The sequence below is a fragment of the Galeopterus variegatus genome, unplaced genomic scaffold (genome assembly GCF_000696425.1).
Source record: "Galeopterus variegatus unplaced genomic scaffold, G_variegatus-3.0.2 Scaffold147, whole genome shotgun sequence".
NCBI classification, from domain to species: Eukaryota; Metazoa; Chordata; class Mammalia; order Dermoptera; family Cynocephalidae; genus Galeopterus; species Galeopterus variegatus.
This window is the reverse complement of record NW_007726258.1, coordinates 796,092-819,772: the sequence shown is the minus strand read 5'-3', so window position 1 is coordinate 819,772 and position 23,681 is coordinate 796,092. Positions and strand designations below refer to the sequence as shown.

General features: G+C 46.9%; 2 protein-coding genes across 4 annotated transcripts in view; one reads left to right on the top strand and one right to left on the bottom strand.

Moving 5' to 3' along the window:
* The first annotated feature begins 591 nt into the window (after positions 1 to 591).
* LOC103606903 (chromosome unknown open reading frame, human C12orf65) lies at positions 592 to 12,693 on the top strand. The gene is made up of 3 exons (XM_008591465.1): positions 592 to 672; positions 9,844 to 10,149; positions 11,895 to 12,693. The coding sequence occupies exons 2-3, from the start codon at positions 9,868 to 9,870 to the stop codon at positions 12,135 to 12,137; spliced, it is 525 nt and encodes a 174-aa protein (XP_008589687.1). The 5' UTR covers positions 592 to 672; positions 9,844 to 9,867; the 3' UTR covers positions 12,138 to 12,693.
* Positions 12,694 to 14,007: 1,314 nt separating this feature from the next.
* The window catches only part of CDK2AP1 (cyclin-dependent kinase 2 associated protein 1), an 11,099-nt gene continuing 1,425 nt past the window's right edge, over positions 14,008 to 23,681 (bottom strand). The window contains exons 1-4 of one of the 3 annotated variants that reach the window (XM_008591450.1): positions 22,811 to 22,902; positions 19,754 to 19,851; positions 17,987 to 18,113; positions 14,008 to 14,791 (exon numbers count right to left, since the gene is read on the bottom strand). In XM_008591450.1, the coding sequence (XP_008589672.1) occupies positions 14,724 to 14,791; positions 17,987 to 18,113; positions 19,754 to 19,822 (264 nt within the window). In that variant the 5' untranslated portion in view covers positions 19,823 to 19,851; positions 22,811 to 22,902 and the 3' untranslated portion in view covers positions 14,008 to 14,723. Of the gene's footprint in view, positions 14,792 to 17,986; positions 18,114 to 19,753; positions 19,852 to 20,615; positions 20,737 to 22,810; positions 22,903 to 23,681 lie in introns of those variants that run through there. The other 2 variants (XM_008591440.1, XM_008591456.1) reach the window with 2 other exon arrangements.

The following is a 23,681-nucleotide window of genomic DNA, read 5'->3' as shown; positions in this document are numbered from 1 at the left end:
GGGGCGCTCTGCGATTGGGCCGCGCAGGTGTCATTCAAGGGCACTGAGTCTAGAAAAGGCGCACAGCAGCCCGGCAGAGCCCCCACACGCCAAAGGGCTCCGGTGGGGTGGGTTCCTGTGGCCGTTTTCTCCTCTCTCCCGAGCGCATCAGCACACTCAGAGGTTCGACAAAACGGTGTCTTCTAAGTTTCATTCCCTGCCCCCCGTGGCTGGCAGGTCCACGCAAGCCGGCGGCCACTTACCTGGCAACTCCTCCCACTGCTGATATCAGGGTCGGGCGAGCGGCCTCTCGCGACCGTTAACTCGAGCGAGCGTGCGCGCGCCCGGCGTCTCGCCGGCAATTGGCTGCTCAGAAGGGGGAGGAGACGGCCGAGCGCGGCGCGCGCGTCGACCTCCCGGTTCCCTCTCCCAACGCCCGGGAAGAGAGAGGGGGCGGGGCTGCTGTCAAGTCCTCCCCTCTGATTGGCTCTCTGGGAACCTACCGCTGCCACGCGGGAAAGACGCCTCAGCTTCGCGCATGCGCAATTAGTAAGAATGCGCCTCTGGCAGGTGAGGGAGCCACTGCAGGGGTGCGGCGCGTGCGCAGACCCAGGAACGCGACAGAGATCCCTCTTCTTTGGTGATTCCGGTTCCCCCAGAACATTGGGGGCGACAGGGCGGTCCTGCGACCAGGTAAGCGTCTGCGGAGAAGCCGGGCATCCCTACGGCTGCCCACGACTGTCAAGGGTTCTGGAGTAAAGGATTGGGAGCCGGACGCCCGCGTTTTCCCGGCTTGCGTCCCCGAGTCGTCGCTTAACCAGTGTTCATGAGGCTCCGCTGGCGGGGAGGTGGAGCCGGCCCTGACGCCTAAGCTAAGTTTTTTCTCGCCCTGGTTTACCCCCAGGCTGCTAGGGTCGGTCCTGGGGCTCTTCAGACACTCGTGGGCGGGGGAGAGGAAGAGAGGCCACCGCTATGGAGGAATGCAGCGATTCTCATTTACTTATTCAGCAGGGCCGAATGGAGCTCTGACCCCGCAGCAGGTGCGTTTCAAGCTTGGCACACAGGAGGTGTCAGCATGGCCTTGCTAGGCCTTTCAAGTACCACAGAGAACCCGCCTTCCTCCCCGTGGACCCCCACCCCATCTCACACGCGCTGTTCAGTCCTCATTCTTCAGCCTAGTTAACCTTTAAGGTACTGCCAGCTCTGAGATTTCCCTCCAGGTGTCCTGGACCACAGTAAAGGGACTTTGCAGGTACTATCACTTAGGTGTGCCAGAGGTGTCACTGAGAAGCCAGGATGCGGGAGGTGTAATTTGCCCTTGGAATGACAAATCCGCCAGGAGGCATTCTGTCTCATCTGAGCTTCCTAAGAATACCTCCCATTATTTTCAACAGTAAAAATCCAAATTTTATCTAGAACTTCATCAATATATGTATGAGCTCAAGCTTAAATAAATTGAAACCCACCTTCCCAGTTGTGTTAATCCACCAGTCAACCTTATGTTCATGTAACACCTAACCAAAATCAAATTACTGAGACCCTAGAATCTTGCACTCAGAAGAATTGAGATTCACAAAAGAATTCTGAATTCCTGAGACAGCTCCAGGCAAAGTGAGGTGTGTTTCTGTACAAGAAAAATATTTACCCCAAAAGCAAGTTCTAGTGATTAGTAATTCAACATGCAAGAGGCAGTAGATCATCGCTTTGGGCTATAAAATCAGATGGGCTCTGTTCAGTTTGGATGTGTATGTTTTTGGTCTTTGTTTTTTGGCAGTGTGATTTTAGGTAATTTTTTTTTGTCCATTAATGTCTTAATAAACCAACACATTCAGGAACTGGTATTGTGATTAACTGTGTTATCTTGTTAACTCACTGATATGTGACATTTTGGTAAGGTTGCTCACACCTTATTTCTTACCTTAGAGTTAGCTCTTTTGGTAGGGTCTTAATTTTAAAATATTCAAAGTGGAAATTGCCTTTGACTAATAGCACTAGACACTGAAGAGATGCCTTTTTCAAAGCATTATAAACAGCTAAAAAAGTAGTTTTTGAAGTCCGGAGAAATTATTTCTGAATATAGAAAACAGAAGCCTTCAGAAATTCAAGTAAATGTGGTAAGTGTAATAATTGTTCATCTAATCTAAATAACCTCCTCTCCCCCGTACCACAGGTTTTGCACTACTTGTAAGCAAGATTACACCACTATTTTATGGCCTTTATAATAGCATGATTACCATGTAATTTTATTATAATATCGAATTACTCAAGTACTTCTCTTTGTCTTGAAGAACTCAAATGGACAGCTTTTGAGTGGAGATCTTTCACATCGATCAGGCTATTCAATAATAGTGGCTGATAATGGCCTGAGGAATTTAGTTTCTGTTAACCAGGGTGTTAATTTGTGTTACTGATTTTTATATCCAAACAGTTTGTCATTTGTGGGGGGTGGCCTTCTCCACAGCAAGAAATGAGAAACAACAGTTGAAATCTATAGTTTAGGGGCCGGCCCGTGGCTCACTCGGGAGAGTGCGGTGCTGATAACACCAAGGCCCCGGGTTCGGATCCCATATAGGGATGGCCGGTTAGCTCACTGGCTGAGCGTGGTGCTGACAACACCAAGTCAAGGGTTAAGATCCCCTTACCGGTCATCTTTAAAAAAAAAAGAAAGAAAAGAAATCTATAGTTTAGCCATTAAACATGAAAGGAAATAACCAGGTTTACATTAATTTTTTTTTTCCTGTCATGATTTTTCTTACTATATTACATAATTTCTAAAGATATTTATGTTTAAACCAGTACTTGCTTCAGTGAAGGTGGTTTTATCTTTCAGTTTGAGCCTGCTGGGAAATCAGGCTGTATTTTTGGCATCATAATAATCTCCTTGGCACCTGAATTTATAGACAAGAATTATGACCTCGCCAAATAGCATGTCTTCAGTAATTTCATGGTTTTCAAGTACTTCTTAAATTGGGCCATACCAAGCAAAATAGTTTTCAGGTCACTGTTCTAGATGCCTTTTTGCCGTGAGCTCTAAAACAAAAGTCAGTGAAATAATCAGATCACAGATTGGGTTTGTGCCACAAGACCACAACTTATGTGGTATGTTAGAGGTTCCTCAGCTTTGTAGTTTAGGGAGTGCTACCATTTAATGAGCATTAAGTGCTTTACATTTGTGGCAACACGTATGATTTTGTTTTCACCCTAGGTGGTATTATTTCCATTTTACAGATGACGAAATGTGGCCAAAGTTGCACAGTAAGTAAACCATGGAGTTGAGACATTGAATACAGGTCATGCTGACTACAAAGCTCATACTCTGCAGTATGGCCTTTCTGGGATAAAATAATGAGAGGAAGAGTCAAAAAGAGAAAATTAAGGAAAATGAGCTAACATTGTTTAAGGAACTGGGAAAAGAGCAGATCTTGAGATATTATGAAGGTCATGAAGCAAGCTGTAGAAAGGATAAATTTAGTTTCAGAAATTGAAAACTTAATGGTCTTCCAAGATAAATCTTCTTGAGGTAATCCACATGGTGTGCATCTCTTTCTTTATTTGTATCAAATAGAATAATGTATTTGAAACTGCTTTGGAAATGTTTAAGTCCTAAACAAATACAAGGCATCATTAATGGTAATATAGGCTTTGAGACTTTTTTTTTTAAAGATGATCAGTAAGGGGATCTTAACCCTTGACTTGGTGTTGTCAGCATCACGCTCTCCCAAGTGAGCCACGGACCGGCCCTTAGGCTTTGAGACTTTTTTTTTAAAAAAGATGACCGGTAAGGGGATCTCAAACCTTGGCTTGGTGTTGTCAGCACCACGCTGAGCCTGTGAGCCAACCGGCCATCCCTATATAGGATCCGAACCCGTGGCCTTGGTGTTATCAGCACCGCACTCTACCAAGTGAGCCACGGGCCGGCCCAGCTTTGAGACTTTGAGAAGAAAATGTAGAGTGTTATTATTGCTGTTTTTTTTATGTGTTTGTTTTATTTTAATAGTGTAGTTGATAATTATAAAGTTCCTGTTAGGTGCCATGAATAGAAGAAAATCACAGTGATACACAAAAATAGGACAGGTGTAATTCTCTGTGGATTTAGTTTTCTTTTAAAAAAAAACAAAAATCGGGCTGGCCCATGGCTCACTCGGGAGAGTGTGGTGCTGATAACACCAAGGCCACGGGTTCGGATCCTATATAGGGATGGCTGAGTGTGGTGCTGACAACACCAAGCCAAGGGTTGAGATCCCCTTACCGGTCATCTTTTAAAAAAAAATTTAAAAATTAAAAAATAAAAATAAATGTTAAAAAAAATGAATGGGATGTTGGTGTTGTGGAATGCTTTTCTCTTTATATGCTTCACTAGTTGTCTCTTGACCTCTGCAGCAGTAAGCCTATTAAATTTAGACCAAACCCAGAGTATTCTCTTTTTTTCTTATCCTCAAAATCAAAGATAATACCTCTGCATTTCCTGCTTAGTGTATTATGCTTTTCTTGTTCTTTGTAAACACTTACTGTGGGTGAAAGGTGCTTTACCTTCAGTGTAAAACCCCAAGCCTAGGAAATGACATGGTCTTTCAAGCCTGACCTGCAGTACTCCGTGGTTCCATTTGGAGAGCTGTTTCAGCCCTCATAAAGATTGCAGGCATCTAGAACAGGAAGATGAACTAGATGCAAAGATAAAGGCTTCCTTTAACTCCCATTTTACAGGGAGCACCAAAACACACTTTTGAAACATCAATTATCATCAGGCATTTCTCAGAAAATCATTTTCCTCCTACTTAGCTTCTGGTGCCATCAGCTGGCCATTTTGTCTTTTCAAGGCTGCAACATTGCATATTAGTCTGTTTAAGCTCACTGAATTTGGTCCTAATTTATTAGGTCATTGTTTTCAGAACTGTGGTTTCATCTCATCTTTTCCTTGGGGAGGGGAAGATAATACTGTGAATAAGCAGATAATCAGCATTCCTGAAATCTGGTCTCAACTTCTTAAATGTTATAAGAATACAAAACAACAGCTTTTTAAAAAAGTTTCAGTCTGGGGCTGGCCTGTGGCTCACTTGGGAGAGCGTGGTGCTGACAACACCAAGTCAAGGGTTAAAATCCCTTTACCGGTCATCTTTAAAAAAAAAAAAAAAGTGTCAGTCTTAGCAACCAGAAGAACTTGCTGATTCCTTTGTTCTATTACAATGCTTGTCAAACTTTAATGTGCCTCTGGATCACCTGAGGGTTTTGTTAAAATGCAGGTTCTCATTTAATAGGTTTGGGGTAGGGCCTGAGAGTCTTCATTCCAAACAAACTCCCCAAGTGGTGCTGTTGCTACCACACGGTGGACCACACTTTGAGTAGCAAGATTCTAGAACTCCATTGTCCAATGACCAGCACATGTAGCTAGTTGAGCCTTTGAAGTGTGGCTGGACCAAATTGAGATGTGCTGTAAGTAAGAATACACCCAGATTTTGAAGACTTCTTATAAAAAAGAATAAATATCTTAATTTTTTAATGTTGATTACATGTTGAAATAATATTTTGGATATACCGGGTTAAATAAAATAAATTTAAATTAATTCCATCAGGTTCTTTTATTTTTAATGCGATTACTAGAAAATTTAGAAATTCACATGTGGCTAGCATATTTGTTGGACAACACTGTTCTAGAACATTGACACAATTGAGGCAACATTTTTGGTGGTGTAGTGTTTTTTGTTTTCAGATGAACATTTCTCAATCCCCTTGTTGCCATGTCACCTTCTCTGCTAGCTCAAATCAATATTCATTTAATTCTTTTATCTAGATGATTTCCTTGCCCTCCCATCACACTCCTTTGCACCTTTCTCCATCTCAATCATTGCCATCATGATGCTAGGACTCTCATCAAGCAGTCAGACAATCCTAAGTGCCAGTATATAGTCAGCACCCTTGCTGAAAGCCCTTAGCCATGCCATTCAAAGTGTGGTCCCTGGACCAGCAGCAACAGCCTCACCTGGGAGCTGGTTATTAATGCAGTCTCAGGCCCCGCCCCAGACCAAATGAACCAGCATCACAGTTAACAAGACTCCCAGGTGATTTGTATGCACATTCAAGTTTGAGTGGTGAGACTGGCTGGTGAGAGCTTTAACAATTATCTTTCCTAAAGCACCCTATTTCAGTTAGTCTCCACATCTGTTCCTTCGATTAATTTTAATGAAGTTTCTGCAAGGTTGATATACCATGAAAGTTGTGGCTAAGGGAAACTAGTATTCTACCTTCCTATAAAAAAATAAAGTGAATTTTAGATAAATGGTATCCTGAAGGCAGGTCCAGAAATTGAAATCTTATGCTTTCCTGAAAATCAATTCAAATATTCTTTATCGCTCTTAGAGACACAAACGAAAGGCATTACCATCTTCTTTACCTCTCTCCAGAGCATTAAAGCTGTTGACACAGCATCGTCTTGCTGCATCTAGTTTTCATCTGTGACTGTTTGCTCCAGTCACAGGCCTTGTTGCAGAGTTGAACACACCATCCCTGTAGCTAGATGTCCTTTTTGGTTTGGGTTGATTATAGAAGCTAGAGGAGGGAATGTGTGCTAGCTGGATCCAGTAATGAAGAGAGGCACTTTGTAAAATGCAGTTTCCAAGTCCTGACAACAAGCACTCCATGTGATTTGGGGACATATTAAAGTTTGAGAACCACTGCTCTATTGCATGTTATCCCTTGTGGGCTATGGCATGTATTGTATTTATGGACGTCTTAATTTCTCTCTTATGCTACAGTCTCCCTTGGCTCCCTAAGGCCCATGCATGACACTCAGCAGATGTTTAAAAGATTCATTGAACAAATTAAATTTCCTTTTGTAAAGTCCTCAGACCTATTATCTCTGAAATTGACCAGCTTAGAAGAGACTCAGACAATGAGAAGGGCTTTAACTTAAACTGTGATCAGCTGTGTAGCTTGGAAGCCATCATCAAGGAAAAGTAGAGCTGAAGGGAAAATCAGGGTAAAGAGCCAGCCCTAAATTAAAGCTCACGTTCAAGAAAGAAATTAGGGCAAAGCTGTCATGACTGCTGGTTTCCCCTTACTAGCACTTCTTTTTACCATTTTTCTTTTTTAATGTTATGATGAACTATAATTTGAGCTGCTTTTATTGTTCTCCAAAGACTTTGGGTTGCTCTGTGGGTATCACAAAAACTGAAATCCGATATGTATTCGTCTTTGGGCCTTGGGGAGGTGGAATCATGGGTGTGTTTGTCATTTTTAGCAGTCATTGGAGTAGGGCCAAAGCTCCAGGAGATACTAAAAGTGTCTAGAATTGTCTGATTGGCTGTTAGAATTAGCTGTTAAACAAAGCTGCCAGTAACTTGAACTCCAGTTGGGTGGGAGACCTTCCAGTGTGTCTGTCAGCTCTGAACTAGGGCAGAAAGGTAGAGATTTGAAACACTGGGCTGGTGACAAAGCAGCTGATAAAAGCACTCTCTGCTCCATCCTTTGTCTGTGAGTTTCGCCTTGTCTCAGACTTGCTTCCTCCCTTTGTCACTGCACTATATACCAATGCTGCCCTGCCCGGTCACATTCACTAGCTAGCGGAAGAGAAACCTCAAGAGAGGCACTGGGCTTGTGTTCTGTAATGAATCTCATCCAGGAACTAGAAGCTGACTGGTACACAAAGGAATTTTGTTCTGTGAATTGAAAGCAAAAATAAAGGGAAGTTTTGGACATTGACTTAGTCTATTCACTTAATCATTTGTAGGTGAGTTGATTCTTTATTGTAGAGATTTCAGAGAAAGTGCCTGGGTTTATCATTTATCTTTTCTTGAGGATACTTCTAAAATATTTCACACATTAACCAAAACCAATTTTTAAAGCACCACTTTTACTGGCACATTCTATTTCAAAATATATCCCTTCACAGCCATGGAGCACTTTGCCAGTACCATCTTAATTATCACCCACTGGAGACTGACAGAACAATGAATGTCACAAAAAGAAGATATGGTAGACCATAATGTCAGTCATGGAATCAAAAGCTAGGATTGACATAAGGCTTGGAATGTATGTTACATTCTATTTGTTTCCCACAGAAATAGCAGAGTTAGAGATGAAGAAAATGTATTGTCATTCCAAAGATGACCAGAGTCATCTCAGTATCAGTGATACCGATTACTAAGGTAGAAACTTTCATCTAAAGTGACATAGGAAATGCACATATTTACAAGTAAGCAAGGCCTAATATCATGTGTGTAGATGTTAGAGGTCAAAGGTGACAATGTGTAAGAGCAAAGCTGGTTGGTGGAGTCATCTGCTGGATGTGCAGTTGCCTTAGAAGTTGGCTTCTGGGCCGGCCCGTGGCTCAGCCCCGGGTTCGGATCCCATATAGGGATGGCTGGTTCGCTCACTGGCTGAGCGTGGTGCTGACAACACCAAGTCAAGGGTTAGGATCCCCTTACCAGTCATCTTTTAAAAAAAAAAAAAAAAAAGAAGTTGGCTTCTACCTGTGTCAGAGACCAGTTGCCTTGACTATAACTTACAAGGTTTCAAATGGTAACAGAGACTAGAGCCTCACAGGCAGAAGTTGTTAAAAAGAGAAGCACGTGTGTTTACTGCCTGCATAGTCCTCAGTAAAGACACATTTGTAGTTCCCATAGTCCACCTGGGTGACAGAGATTTTACTAAAAAACAGTCTCAAGCCTCAAAAGATGTCAACAAAGCCCCTTCCGGAATACTCTTTTCTCCCATCTTTTTTAAGCCTTTGTGGGATGGGTGGGAAAAGGCTAATTCACCCATTTTCCAGTTGAGAAAACAGGTCCAGGTTGTGACTCACCCCTGTTCATGTGGGAGACCTTTCAGATTCTTCTGCCTTTCACCCCTTGAAAAAAACAAAAGAGGGCCGAGCCCGTGGCGCACTCGGGAGAGTGCGGCGCTGGGAGCGCAGCGGCGCTCCCGCCGCGGGTTCGGATCCTATATAGGGATGACCGGTGCGCTCACAGCGCTCACTGGCTGAGCGTGGTGCGGCTGGTCTCAAAAAGGACAAAAAAAAAAAAAGATTTGCCATATCCTCAGTTATTATTCTCTGTCCCATTCATCTGTCATCTAAGTCATTTCAACCTTATGGTATATCTTGAGTAATTTAAATCCTTTATTGTTAAATAATGCTTTCTCTTTGAATATTTTCTCTAACTAGCCTATAAACTCCATGAAGACAGTCTAGCTCTTTTTCATCTCATATCCCTCACTATACTTTGCATGGTATATTGAACCTAACAGGCACCTTAATAAAAATTAGTTGACTTGGTAGTTCTAACGATGAGTACCAGTTGGATCACATTATCAGCAGTGCATCCAAGGGAACAGATGTTCCTATTCAAATCCATGAAACTGGAAACATTAAAAAACAACAATCATGACATTGATTGATAGTGATGTTTACTGTGTCAGACTGTTTAAGCTCAGCCATAAAATAGACTCTCATACTGTGGTCTTTACATCTGATTTCAAAGATTCTCAAATATTTAAATTCTGTCACTTGACTCAGATCCTAATTCTTGTCTGCTGTAGTATTTAATATTTCTTTATCACATTATAGCCCCATTCCTTTGAATTTCACACTCGAAATCTCTCCTTCCTGAGAAAACAGCACCTTAGGGTGCTTTGAAGATATTTTTGGTCTGTTATAAGAAAATATTTATTAGCTTTAAGAACATAGTAGACAGTGCAAGCCTGGAGAGAGGTGTGTCTTGCTGAATAATGTCTCCACTAATTTCCTAAGTACCCTAGGTAACAGATGGATCACGTTTGAATTGTTTTATAAAAAGCTGTCTTAGAATCTGTAGTATAATCTTGAGAGCAAATGCATCTTACCAAAAAGCTGTCCTCTTTATTTGTCTAATTCAGGTCCTGAACAAGCAGAACCACTTTATGAACACCTCAGGTTTATTTCGTTTTCCTACACAACTGACCAGAATATGCACAGTGCCATGGGGACTCAGGCTTTGGGAGAAGCTGACATTGTTATCTCCAGGAATAGCTGTCACTCTAGTCCAGATGGCAGGCAAGAAGGACCGCCCTGCTCTACTGTCCCTGGATGAGAATGAACTCGAAGAACAGTTTGTAAAAGGACATGGTCCAGGGGGCCAAGCAACCAACAAAACAAGCAACTGTGTGGTGCTGAAGCACATCCCCTCGGGCATCGTTGTAAAGGTAGAGGAAGAAGACCACTGGGGGGAAGACTCTCCACCCTGAGGGGTTCTGCAGCCACAGTAGATTTCTCATGAGTGCAGTGGTGATGGGCTGAAGTGCATTCTCCTTCTGACCTGGTCAATAGAGGGCACTGCAGATCTTGTCCCATGCCCTGAGCCATTCCTCCCTCAGAGGTCTGGTGCCAGGATCCTTTGGAGCCACGGTATTAATGCCGTCCTTGAATTTGGCAGACAGTGCTGGTGTTTGGCTACTGCCCGGGAAGCAGCATCTTGAGAGCACTAAGCAGTGGCTGATAAAGGCAGGCACCAGGCAGCACAGTTCTTTTCAGCCACTCCAGCTGCAGGATGGCTGCAGAGATCTGCAACACTGCTTGGGCTCAAAATCCCTGCATAGGCTGTAAGCAGGCCCTGATTGTCTGCTAGCAGTCTCAGCCCTTAAGCTGACCTGGCTGATTAACTTTAGGATGGCCATATCCTCCATGTCCCTGTGTCCCTTTGGTAAATGTCAGTGATACTTCACCTTCTGGAAAAGGAGGGCTGAAAGTGAGATAATGGAGGCAAACCATGTTCAGCCTCAGAAGAAAAAATGCTGTGCACAGTTACCTGTAGAAGTCTTCTTTATATACACCAAAACACTGATCAGAATATCACCAACTTTCAAGATACTCTGAACCTCTAGGAAGTGGTGAAGTGCTTTCTACCTGCTTCCTGGTTTGGTAGTAGTAGCCCCACTGCCTCTGAAAGACAAGCCCAGTCAGTGGAACTGCCAATCCATTTTGTTACACACGTATTGACAGAGGGCCCTAAAAGCAGCATAAGCCATACGGACAGCAAAGAAAAGAGATAGTGAAGGCAGTTTTCCCTATACTAACAATTACTTATATATCATGTAAACGTGGTAGGCACTATCCTAAGCAACTTTGCACATATCAACTAAGTCCTCACAACCCCATGTTCATTATTTCCATCATGGTACAGATGTGGAATCTGAGGTTCGGAGAGATTAAAGTAACTTGCCCAAGGTCCTACTACTATAGGAGTCAACTCAGACCAAACCCAAAGTCCATGTTCCTAACAGCTGTACTTCACTGAGTTTTTGAGTCAAGAGCATATTAGTTAAAACCTCAATCGCTTTTCTTTTCCTCCTTGAAAAAAAGTCAATCATGAGTAACAAAATTCTGAAACCTGACATAATTGTTTAACCTATGTTTTATATAACTTCAAATTTGCTTTTAGTATTAATCTTTTGCCCTAATTTCTCAGAATTTCTCTTATATCAAACAGCTTTGCAAGGCACTTACCTATAATAAACTAAGGCATAATATAATGACTGTTATGGTCGACTAATAATAAAGATGCTATTTTCTTCCTTCAGAAAGATTTTTATACTTATACTTATGTCCACAAGTTAGATATATCGGTTGATGTTTTCATAATTATTCTGGGACCTCATTTAAGTTATTTGGAGGCTATTGTTGCTTCTAAGCAAAAATAACGCTCCTAATTTATAAGACAATTACAGTGAATGCCACCTAATACAGGTGGGATGCAGGATCATGTGTACCGGGCAGAGGCAGGAAAGGGTCTGGTCTTCAGTTACTGACTCATGGAGACTCCTGAAAAGTGGCTTTGCCTTCCAGGCCTGTCCCTATCTGTAAAGCAAATAGGTTGAAATTAATGACTTCTGAGGTCCTGTCCATCTTAGCATCCTGTGGTTTTCACATTATAAAACATTATCTCTTACAGTGCCATCAGACAAGATCAATTGATCAGAACAGAAAGCTAGCTCGGAAAATCCTACAAGAAAAAGTGGATGTTTTCTACAATGGTGAAAACAGTCTTGTTTACAAAGAAAAACGAGAGGCAGAGAAGAAAAAGCAGGAAAGGAAAAAAAGAGCAAAGGAAACCCTAGAAAAAAAGAAACTACTGAAAGAACTATGGGAATCAAGCAAAATGTCCACCGAGAAAAGAATTGCAGATTCTGACTGAAAGAATCTGCTGGGAAGCTTCCAGGGAATAATGGTGACAAGTTCCATCACTAGCATTGTTATGGAGCTTTTAAAGAAATCTTGACAGACTTGAAAGACATCAAAGTTTTTTAAACGGTAGACTAAGCTATAGTGGATAGAGATGCACACTTCTGTAAAGAAACACAAGGAAGTCATTATTTTAAAAGTGTCATGGCTACTTTTGAGAGAAGGAAAGAAGTTGTCATTGTGGTGTAACATTTGGAGGGGCATTTGGAGAGGACAAAGTTCTATTTCTTGACCTGGACAGTAGTTAGAAGGGTGTCCCCATACCTTTTTAAGCTGTACATTTATGTTGTGTAATTCTATTTTATTATAAAAGATGAGAAATTTTATTTTATTTTTTTTGCAAAAAGCATTAATGTCTATTTTTATGGTGAGCCAGAGAACTGAGACAAACATTAATAGCATTTACTGGTACCTTTTCATCTGCTGGGAGGCACTACTCCGTGATACTTAGATTTTAGTTATCCTCATGTCAAGTTAAGAGAATAAAAGAAAACAAGATGGTGAAAGAATTTATCTGTCCATTTACTTCATTAACTTAATAGACTATGTTGCTACGAAACATCTCTGATGTAGAAATACATACATCATTCCCTATATGTTGACTTGCAAATAGATTTACAAGACATGAGGTTCCAGAGCCTGACTTGTTTGTGAATTTGCATCACTCAAGCTGGATTTGACTTTACAGTTTTATTTTAGCCATGGTTAATAGGTTGACTTATTAGAACTCATCCAGAGTTCACACATAAAACAAGTAGGGAAACTGAAGGGAGAGGTCCTTTGTCTGGCTGCTGGAAGCAGGTCCTGCCCCATTTCTGCAGTGAAGACCAGTCCATCCAGCAGGCCCTGACTGGATGCCCAGTGCACATATCCAAATAAAATTTTATCTCTGAGGCTGCCGATTAAGACACTCTCCCCTTGGAATGACTTGCTGTGGAAGCTTAAGCACTCTAATGCAGGGTTCTCTATTTCCTGTTGGAGTGTCCAGGACCCTTCCTCAACCCAACTTCCCTTTAGAAGTTCAAGTCTCTGGAATGATACGTAAGAAACCAGTAATAATGGAAAAGGAAATTTGGAGCTGTGAACAAGAGGGACAGAGGCCTCAATTTGTCTCCTCTCTTGTACCTTTGCAATATGCTGCCACATGTTTGAAGGAGATAGAAGCCCACTCCGCCAAGACCCATTCTTACCAGCCTTTAGACTTGTCATGGCTGCAACCCTGCCTCGTGCCTGCATAACTGATCATATCCCTCATGTCTTATTCTACCCCTCACCAAGGCAAATCCTCGTTACTGGAGGTTAGTGCCTAAGGTATAGAGTAAAAATTAACTCAAAAGCCCTCTGGGAGGCACTGTTGGAGACCACCACATGGGTTCTCAACACATCTAGCGCAAGCCGGTTTTCTCCCGGCACCAGAGCAGATAATTTCTTCCAGTGAGCACCAGATGAGGTAGCTAGAGTTTAGTGGCCACATTATATGAAAAATAGATTCTTGAAGCAACCAGAAAACGCTCACAGTTAAGAATGGCCTAACTGGGGGGACAGTGGGCCAAGTCAACACTGCTTCTATTATTTTTCTTATTTTTTTTCCTAGCATACACTTAAGTTTGCTGCAGTTAAAATACACCCATAATGCAACTTCACCTTATCCCTACCTCTGACTTATGCGAACATTCTTTGCCCAGCCAACTGTGCTAATGACATCACAAACAATGTCTCTGGGCCAGGTGGGAAAATACCCTTTGACAGGTGTCTCTTACCTCTGCTTGAGAGGCTGTTTTAAAACACCACATAAGAATTCAAGGAACCCACATCTCAATACAAACTGTTAATGAAAATAAGCTTTATTACATCAAGTAATAAATACATACAAAGATGCAAACTGTTTTAGTCATTTTCTTCCAGATGTTTTGATCAATTATAGTAAACACAGAACTGAAATCTACATACAGTCTTAGTATGAAAACTTTTGGGGGCCTTGTTAGGTTTGGTAGGTTGCTCTTTCTTCTGTATTTAGAACTTGTGCATTTTTAAAATTGACTTCAAAGCACTAATAGTCATGCAAATGCTTAAGCAAAAAAGAAGTTACATTAAGCAGAATTTACACTGTATGGCAAACAGGACCTATAGCGTGCTGTCAGTATGCATTATAAACAAAATCCTTGGAGTTGTATTAGCTTATGAAATGGAACAAAGAACAATATGGGAAACATTCAAAAGAGAAAATTAAAGGGAGACACGGATATCTTGGAGGCAAACTACAGTTTGCTGTAAGATAACTTTTCGTGCATCTTTTAAATCAATGCTTAAAAAACACAAAAAAACCTGGGTAGTTCCTAACTACTTAAAATGCAAATCCTAATTAACTGCAAAACCTTTTCTCAAATTTTGAGACTGTAGGTTCGGAGCCTACTGAACCATGGAAGGAAAAACCAAACTGTTACCATTTTGAAAACAAGAGTTTGATCTGAAAAGGGGAGATGAACTGTAACTTCTCATCTTGTAAAAAGATGGAAAACCTTCAAAGCTAACAAGGTGGCTAGGATCTGGCATTCCGTTCCGTTTCAGCCAAGCACTCCCGAACCAGTCCTCTGGCATGAATGATGCCTGAAAGAGAACCAGAGGAGGGGGATCATCCAATTCACAGAACCCGGCCAGCAGTACCCATTTTGTACGAGGAAAAGGACCCATCCTTGTACAACCCTCAGACTGGAAGGGAACTCAGGACCTATGTCCAATCAACCCAAACACGTGAACGGCTTTAAGGGGCACTAACAAATCCCATCCCACCTCTGAAGGCCCTTCTCTCCTAGTTAAAACTCATCATGTCTCCCTAAAAATTTCTTCTTGTGCCCAAGGTGGCACCAGCAAGCTATCCTTTTGTGACATCCATTGGATGATGGGGAAAAATGTGTCTTTACCCAAGTTCAAGTTTCAACCATTGTGGAGACTTTTCTCTGGCTTCTTCATATTCTAAATTCTAGAAAGGGCTTGACCAGTGTCAAGTAGACAAGATAATACTTCCAGCCTGCAGATGCCAGGGTACAAGAGGACTACTACTCACAAATGATCAACTCTTGGTCCACTGTGACAACCTTGCCCCTAGGATACTTCAGCCACCTTCTGCCTTATGAACTTCCCCCCATCTTTTATCTCTATGGTTTGGTGGTTACTTTTTTTTTTTTTGTGGCTGGCTGGTATGAGGATCTGAACCTGTGACCTTAGCGTTACAAGCTGTGCTCTAACCAACTGAGCTAACCGGCCAGCCTCTTTTTCTTTTTGCCTTTAGTGAACTTCATGAAATATTGATCTCACTTTAAGAGACACCAAGGATTCCATTCCTTCTAATACATGACTCCCAGAGGGCATTATAAATGACATCCCCAAATCATGAGCAGCTAAAACTTAGGAGCCCATACCTCACAAATCTTATAATCTATCACAGAGCTTTGGAAAACTTTGTAAGGACCAGACAGCAAATATTTTAGGCTTTTCAGGCCACACAGTCTCTGTCACACCTACTCAGCCATTCTGTCATGAAAGCAGCCACAGACAATAGGTAGACAATGGCTATGGCCATGTTCCAATAAGCCTTTATTTATGAACACTAAAGTTTTTGTTTGTTTGTTTGTTTTTAAAGATGACCGGTAAGGGGATCTTAACCATTGACTTGGTGTTGTCAGCACCATGCTCACCCCGTGAGCTAACTTTGTTTGTTTTTAAAGATGACCGGTAAGGGTTGCTTAACCATTGACTTGGTGTTGTCAGCACCATGCTCACCCCGTGAGCTAACCGGCCATCCCGATATGGGATCCGAACCCATGGCCTTGGTGTTATCAGCACCACACTCTCCCGAGTGAGCCATGGGCCAACACCATGAAGTTTGAATGTCACATAATTTTCACATGTCCTCAAATCATGTTTTTTTTAACCATTAAAAACTGTAAAAACGGGCCGGCCCGGTGGCGCACTGGAGAGTGTGCCGCTTGGGAGCGCGGTGGCGCTCCCGCCGAGGGTTCGGATCCCATGTGGAGACAGGTTCCTGCTCACTGGCTGAGCATGGTGCGGGCGCAGCACTGAGGGTTGCGATCCCATTGCCGGTCCCCGGTACGGGCACGACACCGAGGGTTGCGATCCCGTTACCGGTCAGTAAAAAAGAAAAAAAGGAAAAAAAAAAAAAAAAAAACCTGTAAAAACAAGGCTGTCCAGTTGTTTCAGTTGGTAAGAGTACAGTGTAACACTAAGTAAGGTCAAGGCTTCAGATCCCTAATACTGGCCAGCTGCCAAAAAAAACAACAAAGGTAAAAACCATTCTTGGCTCATGGGCTGTAGTCTGCCAACCTATGAACAACGCTCCTAACTCCCGCACTCCCTCAATTCCCTCTATTACCCTTTTTCACCCTGTCATGACATCAGCTTGGTGAGGATGGACTTGGCTGTTGGCCAGGGGATGGCACTAGGTCTTCCTCGTTACTATGGGACCAGCAGCTCACCCAGGATGTGTCCTGTAGTGGTCACCATCCAGGATGTGCCCTCAAGTGGTCACTTGGCATATCCATGTGTTGGTGTGAACAACTGGCTTTTCTGAGTGAGTGCAAATCACCTGTTAGACTTTGGGGTCCAGTATCTTCCCAGGAATTTCTATTTGGGTAACCAACCCTCCAGTTACCAGAACTGGTTTGCTTCCTTTGACTTGCAAACAGCAGCCCTGGGGGCAGAGTGATGCCCACCTGACTCTCTGGGTTAGATCAGGGGTGGGCTCCATGTCCCCTTCCCAGGCCCTCCTCAGAAACAGCCTCTCAACTCTGCGAGTCTCCCCTTTGTCTAAGCCTGTCCCTGGTTGTACCTAATTTAGCTGTGCAATTTGTCTATTTCTTAACCAAGATTTCAGGAACACTAACCAAGTCCCTGCTCTTGGTAGCAGCCTGTTCTCAGCTGGCCCTAGCTACCACTGGGGAGTCATGACCCCCAAAGCAGCCTCCCCATTTATGCCATAGATTTATAACCAAAGAATGTTCCTCTCCCCTTTTTCTCCAAATTTGCTTCTCTAAACTTTTGAGAATTCCCAAATCCCTCCTGATCACATGGGCCATGGCTCCTCTGAACTGCCACCTTCTAAAATAGAAATCCTCTTCTCCCTCTATTCACTTTTACTTCATGAGGCAGCAACCTCCTGAAATCAGCTGGTCAGTCACACCTTGATGTGACTCCCTTGTTCTCTGTGATATCATCTTCCCATCGTCCCACCCTCTTCAACCATTCAAGAACTTCAGAGTGCTCTAACCCTCCCTCCCCAGACCCTAGGACAGACTCACACACTTCCTCAGGCCCCTGCAGATACCCATAAACTTGAACCCTAGGCCACCACCACAGTCACAGCCCCACTCAGAGGAGGGAGCCTGCCGTATGTGGCTTCCCACTGTTCCTTAGGACCAGTGTCAGCCAACAGGAACAGGCAGGAGACAGGGCTTCAGGATCTGAGGTCTAAAAAGATTCCCTTGAAAGCCAGCAGACCCTCTCTAGCAGCACACAAGTGAGGAGGTCTCACTGGCTGGGGCCACCCTTCTTAGAAACACCATCCAAAGACAACTGGCCTCCACGTCCCTTTCCCCACCAAATCCCCCTGGCCCCCCAGGTGCTTCTACATCAGACAGAGATTCTGTAGCAAATGAGCCCCAGTGGGTCAGAGCACCCCTCCCTAGCCCATCCTCCAATATATTCCCCAGAAAATCTCTCAGAACAGTTAATGGGCCAGTGCTGCAGGGGTCACCTGGCAGGGGAGTCCCAAGGCCCAGGGCTCACCCCGTTTTAGTCTCTCCATGGCACTCTTACTCCCCGCATAGGTGGGTCTGATCTCCTTCCCCAACTCCTCGATGATAGCCAGCAGCTCTGCATATTTGCTTTGAGGCACCTGGCTGCTCCCAGTTCCCTAGAATCAGAAAGAAATGGGTTCAGGTGGACTGAAACCTAACCAGTGCCAAGGTCAGGACCCCAACCACACCAGGGAGTGAAGAGGCCCCTAGCTCATGGCAGGTGGGGGAGTGACTCCCCGAGCTTGGACTCCCAGGGCTGCCGGCTCTGCTGGGACACAGCACAGGGACAGCTGGCAGACAACTACACATAGTGAGGCTGGTTCTCACTCTCCACCTAGCAGTCTCCAGAAAGCTCGTTTATCACCTCAAACAAAAAAAGACTGGCTTGTCCCAATAAAAGAGTTCACAGAGAACTTCCTAGGATCAGGATGGATGAGAAAGCAAATCCCAGAGCTGAGTGCCCAGAGCCAGTGGAGAGCTGGAGGCCACATGTGGGGTCAGCAGGACCACGACAATTGCTAGAGGCCCCCAGACAGAGACAGAATGTGTGCAATTCACCCTGTCCTCCCCACGAGCAGGTTCTACTCCACAGAAAACCTTTTTCCTCCAACCACCCCTGCCAGCCCCCAGGCAAGCACCCAGGTCAGTGAGGCCAGGTTCCCTGTGCGCCCATGGGCCGAGGCCACTGCCTCCTGCTCCTCAGCCTTCTCCTCGCACAGCTGCATCAGGGCGGCCAGCTCCCTCTGCAAGGCCCTCGCCTGCTCCTCCTTCCTCCTCTGCCGCCTCTGTCTCCTGGCCTCGAGGCCTGGCCTGTCTCTGTCTGGCTGCTCAGCCTCATCATGCTGGGGCCTGGCCTCACGTTCCCCCCACTGCTGCATGGCCAGGGTGCAGTGCGCCACCACTGCTTCTTCTGTCGGTCCCGCTCCTGGGCCCAGGCCTGGGGACAGGACGGCCTGGCAGGATATGGCCAGGCAGCCAGTGCTCAGTGGGGCGGCCACCTGGGCCAAGGAACGCCTCCATGGCAACTATGGAACACTGGCACAGGGTCTGGCCCAGGAAGAGAATCTTCCAGATGGTGACCCTAGCACAGAGGGCTGGAGCCCGGTTGAGCCCTCCCCAGGGGCCATGTGCCCTTGTAGATTCAGGGTGGCTTTCTCCATGACTGCTTTCGCCAGCCAGTGAGGTTGGCACTAGAATCATCCCCACTGGGGTGATGGGGAAACTGAGTCTTGGGAGGCTGCCACGTGGGGGGGCGCAGTCTCATAAGTGGTGCAAGCAGGTGTGAACCACGCTGCCTTGCTCAGGGGCCACGCTCGTATCCAGCATCTCTCAGTGACACGCACCTTGACCCCATGAGAGCCATTGGGAACAGGGCCCTCTCCTCTGTCTGAGCTTAGAGATCCAGAGTCAAGCTCGGGCCTTCCTTACCCAGGAAACAGGAGCAAGGAGAGCCACCGGGGAGCCACATGGGCGGTGGCCTCAGCAGGAACTGAAGCGCTTGGGGCTGCTGGCCCCTCCTTGTGCCATCCCTTCCCCCACCACCTGGTGGGTCCCCAGGAAACAGTCCTCGTGGACCCTCCATGCTGATACTTCATCTGAATGTGAGCCAAGCAGGGCCTCGGGGTGGGAAAGGACTGTTCTGTTCCATCCTTCTTGCTCCTTCATCCCGTTCCCTGATGGTGGACAGCAGTCCTGGCCCTCAGTGCCCAGGCCACCCCAGGGCCCTCCTGCCATGCCCCACCCCCCACTGCCATACCTGGGTGTAGCCAAGAGAAGGTGGCCCGTAGTCACTCAGCAGCTGGCGGTACTGTGAGGATGTCGCCATACTGGTAGAAGGTGAGTGCACGCTCCCAGCTACAGGGAGGAGAGAAGTGTTAGGAATCACATGGCCTTGGCTGGTGGTATCCAAGGTGGGGACTCTGGGTCCTGTAGCACCCCTCTGCCCGAGACCCATGCCACCAACTGTGGTCTTCTGTCTTTGCAGGATAAAAACCCTGCTCCTGACCTCTAGTTTGACTGGCCATGGCCCTGACACCAGCTTAGAGGAGCTGTTGGCTCCTCTAAGTAAATAGAGTAGCTAAAATAAGTAGCTAAATAAGTAGCTAAAAGGCAAGCAGATGGACCAACAACCACAGCAGACGGACCATCAACACAGAACTCTCTCCCATCCCTGCAGCAACTCCGCAGGAGGGACAGTACCAAAGGTAAAATTTCCTGCTGCTCGCTGCCTAATCCTTGCCATCTTCTCTCCTTGGGTCCTGCTCCCCAGGGTTGATAACCTAGAGCCACCTCAGTGCCACAGAGCCCACCTGCTGCTGAGGCTGGTCCCCACTGGGCTAAGATTTCTTATGTACAGAACCCTTTTTGCTCCTATGCACCCAAATCTCTGCAGGACCATGTGGTGAGGACAGGAGAAGGTCCTAGAGCATTGGAGACTCAACCCCAGCCGGAGATGGGTGCACTGGACACAAAATCAGGAATCTGGAGAAGGTCACAGCCTCCCTGTGTGCCCTCAGACAAGCTCCTCAACCTCTCTGAGTCTCCATCACCCGCAAAGAGGTGACAAGACTCTTGACAGTCTATGCCCCCAGGGATAAGGTCCCACATATGGAATATACCATTCTTGCATCCGGAGACACTGTCAGGGCCAGAGCCCAGCTCAGAATGTGACTCCTGCATGAGGGGTGGGGGGTCCATGGCTGGGAGCATGCAGACCCATAATGGTGTCCGAGTGGCCATTAGTGGGTAAAGGATGTCCTGCAGAATTACAAACAGTGGTAACCATGGAGAAGCTACCTAGTCCTCCTCGGCAGCTGCCCGCCTGCCACCCCCAGAGCCAAATGGTCTCTCTCTCACGCACACAGCGGGTTCTGCAGACTTGGCCCCAGGGATGGACAGCTGGTGCCAGGCTGGCCAGACCAACCAGCTGCTCGCTTGGTGTGGGCGAGGGGAGGGGCAGGGAGGAAGTTAGTTCAGGAGAGCAGACCGAGGGGGCTGCGAGGGGCCGTGGAGAACACTGGATCCAAGCCCCCTGCTGTGGAGACACAGATGGGGGAGGGGGGCACATAGCCCAGAAAGGCTAGCACAGGAAGCTAGCCACCCCAATGCTGTCCCTCTGTCCAAGAGCTGGGGACAGTACCCAGATGTCTCAGACCTACCCTGGATTCCCCACAGGGGCCCAGGTTTATGCTCGACCTTGAGCTGCGCACTCAGGGAACATGCATTTGGATCTTGAACTGGGCAGAGCAGTGTGCCATCCTGAGCCTCAGTTTCCTCGCCTCTCAAGTGGGGATGATGCTACAGGGACACTGCTGCTCAGGATGAGGATGCACTACAAGCCTGCCCATTACCTTGGTCCATGACAGCTCCGGCTGTGAGGTGGCCAGGGCACAGGGACAGGACAGGGTGGGCACACCCCCAGGTCCCTCACCACATCAGCCAAATCCCAACTTCCTGAGCTGCTGATGTGGCAGTGAGTGTGGTCTGGGTAGTGCAGGCTTCAAAGTCCCGGCCCTGGGTTCCAATCCTGACTATTAGGCGACTAAATGCCTGGCGAGGCACAGCACTACAGGCATCCAGGAGATTCCTGCACATTGGCAGGAGGTGAAAGCCACTTCCCAGCATCCTCTGCACCCCCGCCTGCCCCCTTTCCCCTGTTCCTCGCCCCCCTGTTCTGTCTTCTCTCCTGGGCTAGGAGCCAGTGCCAGCTGTGCCAACCTGGCTGTGTGACCTTAGACAAGGCCCTTCCTCTCTGGGCCTCAGTTTCTCCATCCGTTTGAGGCAACACTTCCCAACAGAAGGTCTGAAAGCTCTAGATCCTACTGTTCGATGACACTGGGGTTAGGTTTTGGGGCAGCAAAGGGAGAAGGAAGAGGTATGAGAAATCATTCCATTTTGGTTGAGGGGAAGTCAAGCCATAGCTCAGAGCTTGACATTCCAGTCACCTGGATAAAGAGGCAGGTGACCCTGAGACTATGCCAAGGCCGATCTCTTATTTGGGAAGGGAGGGGGCGTCTGGACCTGGGGGGAGTTGGAAGAAGGGCCCTGAGTTCCACTCCTGCCCACTCCTTCCTGCAGACACAGGGACCGGCTGAGGGAGGCCACAGAGAGAACCAGACTCCACGTCAGCACAGGCCGTCTCCGGAGCATCGCAGACAATGAGCGCAGTGTGCAGGGAGCCGGGAGGGGTGGGCAGAGGCCAGGAAGCTCCTGGGGCCAGGCGTAGCTCCCCGCCCCCACACCAGACAAAGAGCGGCCTGGGCCTGGGGAGCTGGCGGCCTTCCCGCCACTTGGGGCGCCTGGGGGGGCTCTCCGGCGGGGGGAGGCGGGGGCTTTGTCTAACTCCGCCACTGCCACCACCGGCCAGGCCGCAGCTTGGCAACCCCGTGAGCAGGAGGCAGGGCTGGAGGGCGTGAGGGATGATGACAAGGAAGCTGGAGGAGCAGAAGCGGAGAGTCCATCTTGGATGCAAATGGCAGGGGGAGAGCAGGGCTTTCTGCAAGGGGTCCATGGGGAGGTGGCAGGGCTCCCCACCAAAATCCCAGAGATGGGGAACTCAGGACTCCTCCTGGAATTGCTCATAGGAGAAAGAAAAAAACCTGCATACAGGTGCTAGCCAGCCCATAGCAGGGCTTCAGGGGTCCCAGTGGGTGCCCCTGTCACTGTGACCCCAAACCCCAAAGGTCTCAGTTTAGGACCCCTGCTCCACCACACCAGGGCAGGCTTGAGATCTCCAGCCTTGTCGGGGCTGGCAGGGCGACCCTCGGCCCTTCCCACCCCAGACACAGATGAAGCAGGCTGCGAGAAATCCTACCTGGCAACAAAGCCTGGCTTTGTAAGGTGTGCAGACCCCAGAGGAGGTGAGAACGTTGAAGGAGAAAATAGTGGCTGTTTGCTCTTTGGGGCTCAGAGCCCACTTTGAGCAATTCAACTCTCCCTCCCAACGCTCCCTGATTCTTAACCCTTTCCAATCCCCAGATCTCAGTACCCAAGAAGTTTAAGAAAATCTCGCTTTTATAGGTCCCTAATCGGATTTTTGGAGTTGTGGAGTCAATGTTTGGAAGCAAGGCCCAAAACTTGAGGCGAACCGTCAGCGTGGCATTTTTGACCAGCAGGGCCAGTCCCCTCCCCGCTCAAGGCCTTTACCCCCTCCCCCCATGCGCTTCACTTTTTGGGAACTCTTGCTTCCAACCAAATGTCTAATGAAGGGGGACGCTGGTGAGGACACAAAGCTGGTTACCTGCAATCTCACAATTTTACGCCCCCTCCCCACGGCTCCCCCGGTCCCTGAGGCGAGTCCCTGAGGATAGCCTAAAGCTGCCTGATAACTTCTGGAGGAGTTTCCTGGGAACGCCCGGCTCCAACCGCAGGAAGGGAGAGGAGAGCCCCTCCGGCTTTTGCAGCAGGAGGCTTCCGAGGCCCAGACTTGGGGCTCCGAGATGGGGGATCCGAGTGAACTGCCACCCCCCACCCACCGCCCGCAGACCCCCAGAAGCCCAGGTCTTCTCCAACTTCTTTCACTCCGCGCACGCGTGAAGGGAGACCCCGCGTGTCAGCCGCGGACCGCCGGTGCTCCCGCTCGCCAGGCCGAGGTCCCCTTGCCAACCGGGTCCCCTGCCCGCCGGCGACCCCATCCCCGCCCCGGCGGCCCCGCGCCCTCAGGGCCGGCCGCAGCTTGGCATCAC